This window comes from Hippichthys cyanospilos, chromosome 6, assembly GCF_059441005.1.
Source record: "Hippichthys cyanospilos isolate Australia breed blue-spotted pipefish chromosome 6, RoL_Hcya_1.0, whole genome shotgun sequence".
Taxonomy (NCBI): Eukaryota; Metazoa; Chordata; class Actinopteri; order Syngnathiformes; family Syngnathidae; genus Hippichthys; species Hippichthys cyanospilos.
The window spans coordinates 5,716,529-5,736,243 of record NC_142374.1 but is presented as its reverse complement, the minus strand read 5'-3'; the positions used below and the strand labels follow the sequence as shown (position 1 = coordinate 5,736,243).

The window sequence follows — 19,715 nt, the reverse complement described above, 5'->3', positions numbered from 1 at the left end:
CCCATCCACTTGCTTGAACAACATTTAAAGTGGCCAAAATCACTTACTTTTCAATTAACACCTGTTCTCACTCTCGCTTGCTGTCAAGAATTGGGGACTGTAATATTAACTGCTACTTTAACACACACTGAGCTTTAACACATATGTGTTAATCACAGGCTTAGTTTCTGTAGGAGCAACGAATAAAAAAAAATTGTCATAAGATGACTGTATTACTTTGAGGAGGTATTGCACTCTTCTTGCTGTTGTATTATCATTATTACTGTGGATCGCTAAAAGAATTGCGATATCGTGAGTGCATGGACTAACCGTATTATAGTAGACGTTTCACAACCCTGTTTTTTTATTATTATTATGACTATGTTACGTCATTCTACAACATGAGCAACAATGCAATTGGCTAATAAAAATGGCTTCATTCAGCACTTCCCACTTCAGTAACACTTAAGCCCACCAGTGGAAATGGTTGCGTGTGTTTACGACAGAGATTGGGAGCGTAGCTGCAGTCCTTATATGGTCATGTAGTTTGGTTTATTGCGTTTGCCTCAGAATGATTCACAGACCTGTTACATCACAGCTACGGCAGACGGAATGGATCACTTGTGCTCTATTGGAACACACTTCCGTTTGAGAGCGCAAGAGATGTGTGTGTGTGTGTGTGAACGTGTGGTTGAGGGAGAGGGGGAATGATGGAAACACACACACACACACACACATATGCCCTACTTTTCAGCAACATTGAGATATAAGTCCTACTGTGCAGCAGTGAGTGTGTGTTATGCAATTTCAGTTGGTATAAAAGAAGTGGAAGGTGTTGACTATGGAGAGGGCATTAATAAGTAAATTGATCTGAGAATAAAGTTCACCTTAGCATGTATTTAACTGACTTCCTACTGTTTTGGGGTTCTGGAAGACCTCCAGATGTAGCCCTTCACCGGTTTAGGAGCACAATTGATTGTTCCTGATTGTTCCTGATAAGAAGTGTTTTCATATCAAGATTTACTGTGATTAGAACATTTTGAGTTTACATATGGATGTGATGAACAATCTTGTGCTCACTTATGATAGTTCATCATGTGTAAGTCTTACACATTCACGTTCAAACTTGACTGTAATTCTGTTTGTACTTGAAGTGCATTTTGGGATGTTCATTTACTTTTATTATTTTTTTTTTAGTATTTTGCTAAAAAGTCTCATTGTAGAGGTTTTTTCAGTGTAACTTTTAAGTCAGATAAAGAACAAAAGCATTCCTCTTGGGCCAACCCTGGGGGCTGGGGGTTGCCCTGACCATCTGACCTCATCTAACCGTTGAACCAAGGACTATTTGCCAGAGATAGACTAAGACATTTAATTTGAGTCGATAGTCGAAAGGAGGCGATAGAGGGGATTTTAAGGAAGAACAAAGGGCCACGTGGGCCCTCGCCATCTTGACCTCATGAGCAAGCCTGCGCTAACATCAGCAGTATGAAACTATAGAAGAAATCTTTTTCCAACCAAAATGCCTGAGTCTAAGCGTCACTGCTTACGTCACTACAATGCTGGTCTGCTATTGGTTCGCGTTGCTAATGGCCACATGTTATTGACTGGATCTCGTCTTGAGTGCTTAAAATAACGTATTTATTGTGCATTCTATTGCTTAATTCAAACTTGAACGGGTGAGCCATGGGTCCCAAGATTGCTAGTGATGTTAAAGAGAGAAGTACGATGATTTGTATAGAAACGACGCTGGAAATAATGAAGATTATAAATCAGATTGTTGCCATGTGTGATGAATATCATTATATTGTACATCATTGTAGAATATGAAAACAGTGTGCATCACACCATGTTAATATTTGGAGGAATCAATTAATCTAATGCATCATTATTTGCATTATCTTTAGTATATTAATGAAAACACCCCGTGGGCTGGGGACTGGAGCTGGGGAGGAGGTAGTGGCATACATACAGACGTGAGCAATGAAGTTATAAAGCTGTCTTCATTTGCTCACTTCAAAGCAGTAATTGTGATTTCTGGGTTTGTCTATGAAAACACCAAAAGGACAAAAACTCCACACATGAGCACACTTTGACTTTGCTCTGCATGTCAGTGATTTGATTGTTCCATTTTTAATCGATTAATCTGTACAACTATACAGTAAAGGAAGAACTTTTTTCCTAACTTTAATCAAGTCCAGCCAGGTGTCGAAAGAAAGGTGGAAATCTGACAGCAAACATATTTTTGTTCAGATGGGACTGAACGTTTTTGTTTTTCTTTCTCCAGGCACATTTCAGGGCCAGTGGGTTGGTGGGATGCGGCACGGCTATGGTGTCCGCCAAAGCGTCCCGTATGGCATGGCGGCCGTCATCCGCTCCCCTCTCCGAACCTCCATCAACTCCCTTCGCTCCAGCTCGGAACACAGCAACGGTACAGCCCTACTCGATCGGAGTGGCACAGTAGTTCCTGTTCCTCCACCTCTTCCCGGTACCTTGTCCACCAGCGTCTCCATGTGCAGCACAGGAAGCAGTGGCAGTAGTCCTGCGGTATCTCGAGGGGGCTTTGTACTGACGGCACACAGTGAAACTGAGCTCCTCAAGGGGAAGCGGAAGAGTGGACTGTTCAGGAGGTCAATTCTGTCTGGGCTTAAGCTGAGAAAGTCTGAGTCCCGGAGCTCACTGGCTTCGCAAAGGTCTAAACAGAGTTCATTCAGGAGTGAAGCTGGCATGAGTACTGTGTCTTCAGCTGCGTCTGACATCAACTCTACCATCAGGTATGACAGGGGCACGGACAGATGGGATTTTGAAACTGGAGGGGGAACTGAGTGAAAGATATTCTCTCTAGCTCTTTTCTCACGCTCGCGCTAACTCGCTCTATATATACACAGTATACTGTATATACATACAGTGTATATATATATATATATATATATATATATATATATATATATATATATATATATATATATATATATATATATATATATATATATATGTGTGTGTGTGTGTGTGTATACTGCAGATGGATGGATGGATGGAATGATGGATGGATGATGGGTGGATGTGTGTGTGCGTCTGTGTGTGTATGCTTGTGTGAGAGAGACAGAGACACTAAAGTGCAAAATTCTGGCTAATTAAAATAATGGCTAATAATAAATAATACATGTGTCTGCACACCCATTCAACCACCAAAACTCATTTTAGCATTTGTGTGAATAGAAACAACATCAACATTTACATGAATACAATTAATTATGCAAATATGTAAATGAAATTCACATTTAAACAAAATGTTAACCGGAAGTAGTATTAATTGAATTTTCCTATTGTGCATACAGCATAAAAATTAAATTTTACATTTAGCTTGAATCAGAAGAATACATGTCATTTATTATTTCTGTCTGTAGATTATGAATCTATTGCTCTGACTACTTAATATTAGAACAATGAACAGCCACATCTCAGCATCTCAACATATGAAGTGATGGTCTACTGACAGTACAATGTAGATTTTTTTTTTTTTTTTTTTAATAAAATGCTGTGATTATTGTTTTAGTTTTACTCTGACCAATTGTTCTGAACATCAAATAAACCACGACACGGCGACCTGTTTTTAATCATTTAAAAAAAAATAAATATGATGTCTATATGGTGTCTATATGCCAAAAGGTCACAATTAATAAGCAAGTCAAATACCTTTCCCTGTTCGCTGACCAGTGCACAAAGGGGCCATACTTTGCTACTCTTAATTGAACCAGCTGGAGAAATCATAACATTGTAAAGGTTATGAAATCCTCCCCATTTGAGTAATATTCCTGTGTGTAAACTTGCACGATGGTTCAGTCTGCTCGCTTCTTTTATTGAAAATAATGCCATAACAACCTCAGCTTACATGAACTGCTGTTAGCTTCAACAGTCACTGACTGCTAACAGCCAACTGATATCCGCCCTTCTAGCTCATCCTGTTACAGGAATAATTGTGAGTAAGATAGGCATGTCCAAACCTAGTCTTCGAGAGCCACCTATCCTGCATGTTTTTGATGTTTCCGTCATCCAAAGCAGCTGATTCAAATGATCAGCTGATCAGCAAACTCAGCGGAAGCCTGACAAGAAACCTGATCATTTGAATCAGCTGCTTTGGATGACGGAAACATCAAAAACATGCAGGATAGGTGGCCCTCAAGGACGGGGTTTGGACATGCCTGAAGTAAGAAAACGGCCAATACAAAAATGAATATCTCGTTGAATCTTCCTTGAATGGTGTCGAATAAAAAAAAAAATCGAATCATCAAGTTACTGTTGATAGGTTGACACACTGTTGACACGCTTATACTTCATTTTGGGGAAAAACACTGAGTCTTTTATTTGGGGAATTACGGCGTATCTACAAAAGTCAGCAAACCAAACCCTCTAAATGTCATGTCTATATGGGTTAGTTGTATTTTTTTGCTTGTGTGAATTTTCGTGTTTCTGCTTTGTGGGGTTTCTGTTTTGTTTCATGTTATGTTTTCCTCCTGTTGGATCTCATTAGTATAATTGTTCCATCAGTTGTCCGCGTGTTCCCGCCCCCTGTGTGTCATCCAATTGGTTTCCCCTATATCTCGTTCCCATCCAGCTGTCGTGTGTTTCCCTATTTCGTCTATGTGTATTGAAGCCTCAGTTAGTGGTCAGTTATTTGTCAGGTCATTGTCTTTTCTTCGTAGTCCTACGCCGCTGTTGAATTCACCTCACAGTCCTCCTTGTCCCTCATTCTCCCCAGTCATCCAGTTGCAGTTCCCCTGCTGCTCCCCGTGAGTTAAGTTTAGTTTCTAGTTCGTTTGCTACTTTGTCCGGTTTTTGTTATTTGTTGTTCCTGCCACTAAATCATTGTTGAAATAAATTAATCCAATGCATTCTTGTTACTGTGTTAGTCCCCTGAATTATCTGCTTGTAAAACCATTGTCTTATTATATGCGCTATATGATAATGATCAAGCACATCAAAACCATCTTTAAAGTAACATTGTGTAAGATTTAGACCGTTTTCATTAAAAATGAATAAATTAAATTATTATAAATGTAAAAAACCTGCAAATGAGTGTGTTCTTAATGACCAATAGTATGTTTTAAATATAATCATAGGTCTAGTTATCATTAAATTATATTACATGGGGGGTGGCACTCCTCTGGAGGTTGCCATGTCTGTTATAGCTATGGACAGCAGGAGGAGGAGTGTATATTGCTGCATTTACCATAATGCCCCTACAGCTGCAAGGGAGGAGCCAGAAAGAAACAGTTCTTAAGGTGTTTACAGACTGCATTGGTCATATAGATAGGTCTTAGAGATTTGCATGTGGAAAGTTCCACACTTCTTGAAATCCTGGGTATCGAATTCCAGGCATTTAGAATCGAGGTGGTTTATTTTTAAAGGCACTAAGCAGACTGCCAAACACTGTATGCTAAACACCACTGTCAGCAGCTCTTAAACTGTTTGTGGGCTGAGTGGCTGACAAAAGCTTGTCGGGCCACTTGTTATCAGCAAAGCTGATAGAGTTAGAAACAGATGCACACATGCATTCTTCTTCACCAGGCATGAAGCTCCTATCTAGCCGGTTTTTGATGCAACACTCTTCCAGCATAGATGATTTGAATAATCGGCTCATCAGCAAGTTTTGCAGAAGCATGATATATCTATGAATTTGAATCAGGTGTGTTGGAGCAGTCTCCTTGAATGAGACTGTTTTGTATATATTGTTGCCTTCAAGTGGAGTCTGCCACCTCCTAAATAGCAACTTTTCAAGAAATAATTTTTTAAAAGTGCATCTGGTTTGAGATTACATCACTGGCTGGAGGCAGGCATCAGTCACCCTCATTAAGCTGGATTCATGCCCACCAATCATGTAACCTTTGCAAACTCACATCACCACACTAAATTAATCTTCAATTGGTGTTTTAATGTCCTTAAATCATTTAATCATTTTTTAAGGAGTCAATGACCAAATTGGTACAAAAACACTGTGCTGCAGTGGCTTGTGTTCATTGGGTTAGCAGTTTTGGACAAGTAACCATTTACAGTCTGTCGGTAACGTTGATCTCTTTCCGTTGATGTCGGTTTGTCCGTTTTGGAAGATTACCTAAACTGCAATCGTCTGTCAGCCAAATATTAATGGCACTTCTGACTTCACTTCTGTCTCTCCCCCCAAAATACCTAAACCTCTGTAATCACTTCCGTCGCTCCAACAAAAACCCCAATTAAAATATCCTATCAAAATCAAAACAATCAAACCAAAATCCAAATCGTATTTACTACAGCTAGGTCTAAAACAAAAATCTAAACTAATCTAAATCTAACTAAAAAAATCTAAAGTATTGGCTTCAGTCACCCAATCGTCCAAATAAGGTAGACAAGCTTATAAGAGAATAAACATTAAAAACAAAAACAAAAAAACAACGTTAGGGTTGAAATTTCATTTCAACAACTGAATCAGGACTTACTGTAAGCTAGATGTCTCCTGCTATACCTTCTTTTCTCTCTCTCAAAGTCCTTCTCATATCTCGTGTTTTTTTTGTCCTTGTAGTTAGTTGTACATAGTACGTGGCAGTCCTGTTTCTTTTTGGTATACAAGCTAAATGAGCAAATGCTTCTTCTTTTTTTTTTTTTTAACCTTTATTGAACCAAGGAAAAGATCCATTGAGATTTAGATCTCTTTTGTAATGATGTCCTGGAGAAGAGTTTACAGAAAGCAAAAATGAACAGTGGAATCAGAATTTGACAAAAGTTCAGAAGGATGAGAAAGAGAAAAGTAATTATAAGAAAAAAGATAAGAAAGAAAATAATAATAATAGTAATAATAGTAATAATAGTAATAATAGTAATAATAATAATAATAATAATAATAATAATAATAATGACATTAAAAATGTTAAAAAAAGCAATTCAGTCAATTAATTACAAGAACAGTTAGTGACATGGCATTTGGAAACAGCATGTTGGAAAGCAAGCTTTAAATCATGACTGGGTCTTTAAAGGAGGGAATTATTAGTTCACACAACATTTGTGAGTCTACAACTATCACAGGTGTGCCAATGCTCAGCCAATGGCCAATTTATGTCTATAGATAACGATTTAACATGCAAGTATCTATAGTATTTTATTTTGACGTGAGCAGGCAAACAAACAAACTCAAATGACTTTTCTGATGTTCCACATAATTTTCATCAACTTTAAACAACATTTAATTACAGGGCAACTCAAGGCTACACACAAATTATGAATAAATGCATGTAGTGATATAAGTACAGCTTTCCATTCAAATATTTTTAATGTTTTAATTTCACTCTGTGGTGGTTAAAAAAAATAAACAAAAAAAGCAAAACCAAAACAAAGCAAAATACCCTGATCTAAATCATCACAAAAGCCTTTTAAGAAAAATGTCAAGCACGTTTTTTGCGCATTTCCCCTTTCCTTCTGTTTATTTTTTATAGTACCATGTAACCTGCAATAACAACAATTAGTTTTAAACTTTCCTATCCTTCACCCCTTCACCAAAAACCAGCCTTGAAAAACAGATTACCGTATTTTCGGATTATAATTCGCACCGGATTATAAGGCGCACCCTCATTTAATGGTATCTTTTAAAACTTTTTCCATATATAAGGCGCAGCAGATTATAAGGCGCACCCTTAATTAATGACATGTTTTAAAACTTTTTCAATCACAATATAGTAATAGTAATACTCAAAATAATAACAATAATTTAAATAATAACTCTAAACTCTCAATAGCATAATAAATCAATGTCAATATGACCAACCTTGTTCAACTGTAAACACACAAAAGAAACAGGTAAAGCTTACCTTATCAGTTCATTCCCATCTACGAATCCCAATCTCAATATTGATCCATATATAAGGCGCACCATCTGCTTTTTAAAAAAAATCAAGGCTTTTAGGTGCGCCCTATAGTGCGGAAAATACGGTAAATTGAAACCAAACAGCCTGTATGTTTTTGTTCCTGCGGCAGTTGGTCACTGTCATCCTAACTAAGGTCGTCTTTCTAGCCTCGGAGATGCAGATGCAGAGTTGACAGTAGCTGACGATGATGTGGATGCTACAGCTACAGAAACCTACTGCGGGGAGTGGAAAAACGATAAGAGGACAGGATTCGGAGTAAGCCGGCGGTCTGACGGGCTACAGTACGAGGGAGAGTGGCTCAGCAACAAACGCCACGGCTACGGCTGCACCGCATTTCCTGATGGAACTAAAGAGGAGGGGAAGTACAAGCAGAATATCCTGGTGAGCGGCAAGAGGAAGAACCTGATCCCGCTCCGGGCCAGTAAGATCAGAGAGAAGGTGGACAGAGCCGTGGAAGGAGCACAGAAGGCAGCAGACATCGCACGCCAGAAAGCTGAGATTGCTGTTTCCAGGTAGTTACACATATCTCAGTTTTGCAAAGTAATATGTGGCTCTCATTGTCAGCGCATCCTCCACAGACTTCTCAGGTCAGGGGCTTGAATGTGAGCTCCGGCCTTTCTTTGTTGAGATTGCGTGTTATCTCCATACTTGTGTGGGTTTTCATAGGGGTGGGAATCTGTGACTGGCTTACGACTTGATTGGAATTTTGGGATCCGATTCAGAATCGCTTTTCTGTTCAAAACAACTTCCGATTCAAGATGATTGGATTGACAGTTGGTTTGAATGATATTTGAACGATGAAAACTTGATGACAAATGAAGACTTTAAAGCAGTCCGTCTCAAATAAGGAGACGCGATAGGTTGGGTGGGCGTCGGGAAACGGGTTTTGCTTTTGCACATCCATGGCACCAGGTCATGCCAGAAACCTCAGGAACATTATAAATCATGATATTTTTACACTTTCCACAGTTAAATGTTTGCATATAAATTACATTTGACCAATTGGCAATTTCATTTTTATCAAATATGAGTTTTATGGTACCTACATTCTTCCTGAGTGAAGTTTTGGGTGTTCCAAGCCCGGGTGGGGCACACTACAAAAACATGTATGGCAGGTGTATTGGACATACTCAATTGTCTTTAGGTGTGAATGGTTGTTCATCGCGTGTGTGCCCTGCAATTGGCTGGCAACCACTTCAGGGTCTTCCCCACCTATTACCCGAAGCCAGCTGGGATAGGCACCAGCAAGCCTGTGACCCATGTGGGGATAAGCGGCTATAAATAATGGATGGTGCCGATATTTCTGACCAGGAAGTAAAGTGTCCTTTTTTGCTAAGGCCGCACCTCTCATCGCATAGCTGGTTCAGCCCCTTCATGACGTCGTTCAATGCCAGCTGGCCATGAAACATCATCTTTACCACTCATCTTCACAAGGCTCGTGGGTGCTGGAGATGATCCAGCTCTGAATAAAAGGGCCAAAAACAGGCGTTTTATTGACATTAAAATGCAAAACGGCATCAATACGCCACTCAAACTAACACCTGTTCCTCCTATCAAATCAGTCCCTGTGGGAACCCAGTATTCATAACAATAATTTTCTCTACGGTAGAAGTATTTACTACTGACGTTGATTGCCCTGCTGTGTACTTCCAAACACACACTTTTGTTACTTTGACATTTTCTCCGGTAAAACGTTGGAACTAATAATAGAAATAGATGCGAAATCTCTCCTCCTCAACGCCGGAACCAGAACGAAACTACAAGGTCAGCGTGTATTTACCCTTTGCTCTGGCGATATGGGGGCGGTGTAGGGGAGTTATGAAATTCTTCTGCAGAATAGGCAAGGAATGGTATGACAGACGTTGTGCTGGATTATCATCATCGGGTCAAAAAACTATCTAAGCCCTCTTGGAAGGTATTTGATATTACAGTTCCAATGCAATCAAGCACAGTCTTCTTGTGAAGTTACATGCAGACAACTTTGGTCTGCTACAGATTATTTACGGGATGGCGCGTATCATGGAAATTCAACTTTTAGGAGAGTTTAGCCGGCATTGAACAACATCATGAAGGGGCCGAGGCAGCTAAACGGTTAGAGTTGCGGCTTCAGTAAACGAGACGTTCACGTCCCGTTTCGAGATATCACTATCATAAAACTCAAGAAATTAAATGCCCATATGCCAAATGTAATTTATGTGAATATATGTTTAATAGTGGAAATGAGAAAAAACACCATGATCTACGTCCTTTAACTCTCATGACTTTGGTTTAGCTATCATAAAATGATGTCATAAAACGCATGTTGGAGGGTAACACTAGTTTTTAAAACACTAGGAGAAATGAGACGGGTGAGTCCTGTGTCAGTGTGGTAAATTTAACAACGGCATGGAAAAATGCTGTCTTTAACACCACCTGTTCTCCCTGTATTTAATGCTCTACTCTACTGTGTAGGTTTGATCTCCTCATCTTGTTGGTTGTGCTTCCCTGTCCTACTGTCGGATCAGTGTGGCCGAATTGTTTATTATTTTATCTCTGCCCGATTAAGAGCAGGATTACAGTTAAGGTGGAAGTAGGATTAGGGAGGTTATGGTACAAGTCGTTCGCCAAATGACGCGAGACCATCTGGATCCGCTTAAGTCTGTGATGACTCACTGAGGTGCAATGACAGTGGATCCAATACAATGTAAAACGAGCAGATATATTGTTCCTGGCTGTCACAATGAGTTGATGGGCAGATGTTAGTCTGCTTCCGGATTTTTGTTGAGGTCTGAAGCAAGGCTCTAAACTTCAACTTCAAGTCAGAGACACAAAAAAAGTTCACAACTCCTTGTTGCAAGTCACTTGCGTACATGTGGTCTGGTTCTCTGTGTACCGTAATGCATGGAACGCAATAAACTGCAGCAGTTAATTGAATTTCCCTTCAGTATACAAGAATGAACGCAAACTTTAGTCAGAAACAAAAATGAAATGAAAAATGGAAATACAAAAGAGATACAGCTACCTTACTCCCCTCCCACCTCCAAAATTTTCAAAGCACCAGAGGTGGCCAACTTACATTATTTTGCTGGTCCAACATTCATCAGAGCCCCGCCCCCTTTCTGTCATCGTTGGGCTGTCATTTTTTCAAGCTGGACCAAATTGTAATCGTCAGTACGTCTGTGTTTTTTTGCCCAACCTTCCGTCACCATTAGAGGGCGACATTTGACTTATTATTTTTGGGCCGTCATTCGTCAGGCGCTGGTCTACTTCTGTCAGCACACATACTAATTCTTTTTTCTGTTTCAGTACTTACACTTGAGGTTAACCATGTCTGTGGTTCTACAGTTACAATGCAATTGAAACACAACACAGTGATATTAGTGTAACACGAAAACAAAGCCAGCTAGGGGGTTTAACCCTAGGCTATAATACACCATCATGTTTATTTTCCCACATCTGAGGGAATGCAGGGGACAAGAGTGCAATGATCAATCATGTCTACTGGATGGGATTATCATAATTTACATGGTCCTCAAATGATGGATGTCCGTTCTCATTTATAACTGCCTGCCCTACAACTATAGAAGATGGTTTCATTAACATTTGTCAAAATTTTATCTGTATCATCTTGTATCATTCATGTTCCCAGCATGTCAAAATAGTCTGATACTCGCAATATTGTATTTTTGTACTATAGTCTAAAAGAAGGGCAGTATAGTTTCCAGGTGCACGTCAGTCATTTGAGTGACTTCCGCCTGATAACGTGTCAAAATTATTCACACAAATACATTTGTGATTTTCACGTTTGTTTTTAACATTCACGTATATATAGTATTTCCATGATTTCCGTGTGTTTTTCAAATACACAAATTCATTTGTGATTTTCTTCTGTTTCAGATCCACAAATACATTACCGCTTTTTATGTTTTTCATATTCACAACATATTTATGATTTTCGCATGTGTTTGTTATTTTTGTGTATGAATTTCTCAATACTCACCATTTATAAAAGTTCAGTTTTGTTTCTGAGTCGTCGAATGTGATTAAGTGGATCGGTGGGCACGTGCATGTATTTTTGAGACAAGCACCGCTGTTGCAAGATATTCACACACACGGCTTCTCAGATATTTATGTGTCTAAAGGCCTTTTCCTCCTCCATCCATGAGCAGGCAGTACTGCTGTCTCAATTGAACAGAGACATGAGCCATCTCTTGCTTCTCATTTAAAATTGGACATGGAGAGACGGAAAATGAGACCCTAAGTTGTTTCCCTCGAGCTTGTGCTGCTTTGACAAGAAGATATTCTTCATCATTTTCTATCGCCGCTTATCCTAACGAGGGTCGCGGGCCTGCTGGTGACTATCCTAGCTGACTTCGGGCAGTAGGCGGGAGACACTGAACAGGGTGCCAGCCAACTAACCCTAACCTCAATTGCAGAAGCATTCATCGACGGTTAAGTTTTCTTCTTCGACGCTACCAAAGCAGCAGCGGCCAATAGAAGAAGAGAGTGTTTTTGCCGAAGGCAAAACTAATAAGAACAAGCGTAAGGAAACAAATGTTGGTCATTTTTCGAATTGTGTTGAACAAACACATAATAATCCGTCTTTCAAGTTACAATTTTGAACAAGAAACAGAGAAGACAGCTGGTTCACGTTCAATAGCGAAAGCAACACTGCCTCCCGTGGTCGGAGGAGAACGGTCTTTTAGAAACTAGCTGAGGCCCTGCACTCGTGTGCCAGAGCATATCTCAACATCTTATCTTTGGTCAGAGCGCTTAGTGCCCCGACCAGCACTCAGTTTTTGGTGCACTTTGAATTTCTGAATGGCAGATGTCCACAAGGCTCTGAATTTCCAAAATGTCCTTAAATGGGATTGAGGACAGCACATTTCAATTGACTGGATGTGGGCTTGTTACAGCCCACAATGGTGCACATGGGTGCAAACACCCCGATACGCCCGCTTCGACTTGTGGAAAGTCTAGGGAAATTTCAACAGAAAGAAAACTCGATACCTGCTCACAGTTAGACTGTGCTTTGTGCTAGACACGCGCTGAGCGCACACATATCAAATCATCCATCCATATCACATTCATATCATGAAAAAGAATGGCCTACATCATCGTGTTAGCCTTGCATTTAGTAACTCATATTGATACGTTCTAGACATACTTGAGCAAGTGCCACAACTAAATAGACATGAGAGAACACAGGGGAAAAGTGGAATCTGGCATTCCAGGAAAGACTAAAAACCCTTGAGCTTTTCCTACGAGCCTGCTTATTTACTACACGAATGCTTCTCTGTGTGCATGCAAGAGAATACATGATCTGAATTAGGAAAGAGCCAATCCTATTAGCCTGGATGACTGTGTTAAGGGCACTCACCACCACAGACCCAGCTCCGCAGCACCCTCACATTTATTAAACCAGAAGTAGACCATCTCACATTATTTTCTCAGATCTCATTGTGCCTTTTCTCTTCGAATTTCTGTAACCTGTAAACTCTGAATCTTTCATTTTCCGTGAGAACCTAGCAAAACAAAGACCATCCAGGCAAGCATATTTAGAGATCGTTTACATGGCATATAGTAAACACTGGAAATATTCTTCAGTCCTCTGTGTTGTTAAAAACATTTGTATACCGATGATGAAAACAATCACAATACACACAGCTTTTCAAAATCAACTTGCAGGGCATTAGCTGGAAATGTCACTTCTGAAATAAACACTATACATATATGCATACCAACTGCTTGATTTCAAATCCCTTCCACTGGTGACACGGAGTTTATTATTTGATGCGTGCAATTAATATGTTGGATACGTCTTGCCGCTGTTGCTTTATTTTGTTATGAACAATAGTTCATTATAAATAATAGAACATTTAATATTCACGACGGATGAAAATTGCAATTCCAATATTCAGAAGTAGTGTAGTCAATAAGGCATTTTTGTGTAATTCCAATTTTACTCGGATATATGTAAATTTATGGAACGAATTGTGCACTTTCCAATTTCATAATCACATCGACACACGAGGCATATGTATATCAGCACCCCCCTCCTCTCTTTCCCTCTGTGTGTGTATGTCTGTTGTGCAAATGAACTGTATAACTCTTTCTCTTTCTCTTTTTCATTCTCTTGCACTCTTTTGTTTGAAAGAAATGTTCTCAGAGTCTCCTAAGGTCTCAAATTGCATTGCCTCACTGTTACAGCTCATCTCGTCCCGATGATCAGCCATAGCTGTCGAACAGAGCAGTGAAGAGTCTGTCTAACAGACTCAAAGTACTTTCTCCCATCATTTCTTTTTACTTAAAGTCTTGACTCGTTTGGTTTGAGCATCTCTGTAATTAAGCTGTTTCACAATTAATGATAATGACTCCTTGATGTTGAATAAGGAAGACCGTGCTCCTTCTTATCAAAGACACCTCTGTGTCTTTTCTTTGTTACCCAGGTTCCGCTCAGAATTATGATCAATGCTCTCTTTCCTTTCTCCGCTCATTTGAAGGGGATCACATGGGATAATTATGTTTCTTTTGAGTATCTGCCTAATTTCTGTACAGTTGATATACTGCGACAATAATAAGGTGTTGTGGGAGACGTTTTGTACAGGAAGTAATGAGAATGACTAAGAGGTTTGATTTTTTTTATTTTATTTTTTTTCCAAACACTTTTTTTTTCCCCTTAAATTTTGCCCAAAGCGAAAGTTGTTAGTTGTTAAGTAAGGAAAGAGGTTTTTCCTTTTGCTGGGCAAAAAACAAAAACAAAACAATTGTCTACATACTTTTGTGGAGAAAATCATACCTTTACTTATTTCATCACTATTGCCTGAAAAGAATCATGATTTTGTCGTAAAAGTATCTTCCATCTTGCAGTACCTTCACCCCAGAGAATCAAGTGGCCTTTCTAAATTGGTGTGTGCCTGGCATTGTATGGTTGGCAAAGAGTGCGGATCAGACTAAGAGAAACAAAGAGGCGGCGAAGTGAAAATCAATGTCAATCGACATGTAACACTGCATCAAGACGGCTGCTGCACTGAGAGCAAAAGAATGTTGGGGCGAAAGAAGGAGAGAGATGTCTTTATCCATGTCCCCATTGTAGCATGAAGTAGTTTTGTATGTTTATGCTAAATAAATAAATAGGGAAAATGTATCATAGCAAGATTAGGTCTAATATTGGTTGTCTTGTCTGTATGTGTCATGTTAACCACACGTTACTTTAGTGTGTGTTCATCAAACACACAATAAACATCTTATGTTCTAAGATAGATCGCTTTAAATGTTTATGGAGCGTCATGTTGACAAAAGTCCCTCGACCTCCCATATTTAAAAATACATCATTCAGCTAGCATGACCTTTATGGTCTGTCTTTTCTACAACTATTTGTTTGCAAATGATTTGTTGATACCGTTTTCGCATATCTCGGGTTCAAATTTTGGATCAGGACTTCTGTGTTAAAGACTTCAAATTGTCAGTTGGTGGAAATCCTGAATAGTTTTCTGGATGACATGCCCTCTGACTGACTGCTGACCATTCTACGGAAGAGACATCTAGTGTGGCTACTTAACAAGTCCTAGAATGAACTACTTTCTCCAGTAATCCGACAGGCATGAACGACACATACCGTACAGTTTGAGCTCTGCTTAATGGGACCACCTACTAGCAGATATTTGTCTAACCCAGGCACTTGTGACATTTGCTGCCACTGCTATATTCATAGACGACACACAGCTTACATTTACACATTCAGTCCTTCATTAGTTTAGCATACATTGAAACACATAAGCTGACACTCTGACATTACTGACAAGGCACGGCAGGCGACATGCAGACCGCTCCATTCAGGAAGTCCAAACAGGAGCAGAGTTTACACATGGAGTTATTAATGAGTCAGTGAGTTGACAAACATTTCTCCTTTGTGCCTTCATTGTTTCTCCTCCCCTGGCATGATGATCAATGTGGAGAGTGAGTAGTGAAGCGTTCCCAGCATGAACGGCGAATGCTTACGCATGAATGCGCAGAGATTGTCAGGGAAATTATAAAACAACGAAAGCTGTTTGCGAACATGTTTGCAACCTTTTATGAACTCTGACGAGACTCAAAATTCACTATATTTGCAGGCTGACTGAGTGGGGATGCGAGCTTGTCCCCACTGTGATGATTTCTTGGTCCGTTACTCAACGCTCCTGTTATTGTCACACACCCCTCATGCACTCATTGCTGTTTATCTCCTCCACTTCTACATCCACTCATGGGCAGATTGCTATCTGAGTCATTGTGGAACAGTGCCAACCCCCCTGTTTGTCTTGACAGCCCGCTGCCCGCTTCTCGATCACAATTAACCTGCCTCACCCCTCTCCATCATCTACTTTAGATGTATTCATGAAATCGCCGTCAACGTCACCTTTCCCACTTAAGTAAAGTTGGCAAGATATTGGCAGATTCGGACTTTCGCGATCAATACCTCTCAGACAAAACGTCGTCGAAACACCAAAGTCGCCTTTATACCTCCTTCATAACACGGACTACCAGCTACAATGTCAAAAAAAGACATTTGTAAAATATTTAAACCGTTTCTTTCGGTGAAAAGACGCAATTGATCTCTATGAGCAGCAGAGGCTGGGTGAGCGCGCAAGGGACCGTCTGCAAAATACTAGATGAGGAGGGGGAAAAAACAATAACGCCACAATTTGTGATTATGAATTCAACGAACACATCAAAGACATTAACATAATCATATTGAGACAGTGCTTTTGGATAAAAAAAAAGCGTTTGTTTAATTTTGGACAATGTTTGTACTTAAAAATCATTAATAAACTGAATATCCATCTATAGCTCCAATATTGTTTAATATAAGGAGTCCAAAATCACTGGGCACATTCATGACATTTTCATGATCACACTACAACACTCGTTTTTTAAATAAATTATTTTGATAAATTTGGGGGATTTATTTTAAATGCTTGTTAATCATTTATACCCTCAAATGAATCAGTGGCTCCCCTTTTTGAGTTGGGGTAAACACTCCTAAATCACTACACCATCAATGAAGTACTCCCAATTATCCAACAACTGCTGGTTTTCTAATAAATTCCTTTGCCTAATTTTAAGAATTTTTTTAAATGCATATTGACCATAATTTGCCAATATATTGATCAATAGCTCTGCTGTTGGTTGAGTTAGAGACTCCAAAATTACCACACAAATCAGTGACATCCCTCCCCTTATGCTACATCCTCTGGTTTTCAAATAAATCCCTCTGCCTAATTTTAAGGATTTTATTTATGATTATTGTTCAATATTTAACCATATATTGATCAATAGCTCTGCTGTTGGTTGTGTTAGGGACTCCAAAATCACCACACACATCAGTGGCATCCCTCCCCTTAGGCTACATTGACTGATTTTGAAATAAAGCCCTCTTCCTATTTTTAAGAATTTTTTTAAATTTATTGATCAATATGTATCAATATATTGATCAATAGCTCTGCTGTTGGTTGGGTTAGGGACTCCAAAATGACCACACACATCAGTGGCATCCCTACCCTTAGGCTACATTCTCTGGTTTTTAAATAAATCTCTTTGCCTAATTTTAAGGAATATTTTATCATTATTGATCAATATTTACCCATAAATTGATCAATAACTCGGCTGTTGATTGATTTAGGGACTCCAAAATCACCAAACACATCAGTGACATCCCTTCCCTTATGCTACATCCTCTGGATTTCAAATAAATCCCTTTGCTTGATTTTAAGGAATATTTTATCATTATTGATCAATATTTAACCATATATTGATCAATAGCTCTGCTGTTGGTTGGGTTAGGGATTCCAAAATCACCACACACATCAGTGACATCTTTCTTCTTACGCTACATTGCCTGGTTTTCAAATAAGTCCCTCTGCCTAATTTTAAGGATTTTTTTATGATTACTGATCAATATATACACATATATTGATCAATAGCTCTGAGTTTGGTAGGGTTAAAGACTCCAAAGTCACCCCAAACATCAGTTACATCCCTCCCCTTATGCTACATCCTCTGGTTTTCAAATAAATCCCTCTGCCTAATTTTAAGGATTTTATTTATGATTATTGATCAATATTTAACCATATATTGATCAATAGCTCTGCTGTTGGTTGTGTTAGGGACTCCAAAATCACCACACACATCAGTGGCATCCCTCCCCTTAGGCTACATTTACTGATTTTGAAATAAAGCCCTCTTCCTATTTTTAAGAATTTTTTTTTAATTTATTGATCAATATGTATCAATATATTGATCAATAGCTCTGCTGTTGGTTGTGTTAGGGACTCCAAAATGACCACACACATCAGTGACACCCCTCCCCCTATGCTACATTCGCTGGTTTTCTAATAAATCCCTCTGCCAAATTTTAAGGATTTTATTTATGATTATTGATCAATATTTAACCATATATTGATCAATAGCTCTGCTGTTGGTTGGGTTAGGGACTCCAAAATCACCACACACATCAGTGGCATCCTTACCCTTAGGCTACATTCTCTGGTTTTCAAATAATTCCCTTTGCCTAATTTTAAGGATCAATATTTACCCATATATTGATCAATAGCTCGGCTGTTAATTGGGTTAGGGACTCCAAAATCACCACACACATCAGTGACACCCCTCCCCCTATGCTACATTCGCTGGTTTTCTAATAAATCCCTCTGCCAAATTTTAAGGAATTTTTTATGATTACTGATCAATATTTACCAATATATTGATCAATAGCTCTGAGTTTGGTTGCGTTAAAGACTCCAAAATCACCCCACACATCAGTGACATCCCTCCCCTTATGCTACATCCTCTTGTTTTCAAATAAATCCCTCTGCCTAATTTTAAGGATTTTTTTATGATTATTGATCAATAATTAACCATATATTGATCAATAGCTCTGCTGTTGGTTGGGCTAGGGACTATAAAATCACCACACACATCAGTGGCATCCCTCCCATTAGGCTACATTTCCTGGTTTTGAAAATAGACCCTCTGCCTAATTTTAAGGAATATTTTATCATTATTGGTCAATATTTACCCATATATTGATCAATAGCTCTGCTGTTGGTTGGGTTAGGGACTCCAAAGTCACCCCACACATCAATGACATCCCTCTCCTTATGCTACATTCTCTGGTTTTCAAATATATCCCTCTGCCTAATTTTAAGGATTTTTTTTATGATTATTGATCAATAATTACCCATATATTGATCAATAGCTCTGCTGTTGGTTGGGTTAGGGACTCCAAAATCACCAAACACATCGGTGGTATCCCATCCCTTATGCTACATTCCCTGGTTTTCAGATTAATCTCTTTGCCTAATTTTAAGATTTTTTTTTACTATTATTGATCAATATTTACAAATATATTGATCAGTAGCTCTGAGTTTGGTTGAGTTAAGGACCCCAAAATCACCACACACATCGATGACATCCCTCTCCTTATGCTACATCCTCTGGTTTTCATATATATCCCTCTGCCTAATTTTAAGATATTTTTTATGATTAATGATCAATATTTACCCATATATTGATCAATAGCTCTGCTGTTGATTGGGTTAGGGACTCCAAACTCACCAAACACATTAGTGACATCCCTCCCCCTATGCTACATTCGCTGGTTTAAAAAAAAAAAACCTCTGCCAAATTTTAAGGATTTTTTTATGATTACTGATCAATATTTACCAATATATTGATCAATAGCTCTGAGTTTGGTTTGGTTAGGGACTCCAAAATCACCACACACATCAGTGGCATCTCTCCCATTAGGCTACATTCTCTGGTTTTCAAATAAATCTCTTTGCCAGATTTTAAGGATTTTTTTTATATTATTGATTAATATTTACCCAT

At 38.9% G+C, this 19,715-nt stretch overlaps 1 protein-coding gene across 2 annotated transcripts in view; it reads left to right on the top strand.

The window, feature by feature from the left end:
* The window catches only part of jph3b (junctophilin 3b), a 54,334-nt gene that overhangs the window by 18,605 nt on the left and 16,014 nt on the right, over window positions 1-19,715 (top strand). For both annotated transcript variants that reach the window (XM_088417654.1, XM_088417655.1), the window contains exons 2-3: window positions 2,264-2,750; window positions 8,015-8,380. In XM_088417654.1, the coding sequence (XP_088273780.1) occupies window positions 2,264-2,750; window positions 8,015-8,380 (853 nt within the window). The remainder of the gene's footprint in view (window positions 1-2,263; window positions 2,751-8,014; window positions 8,381-19,715) is intronic.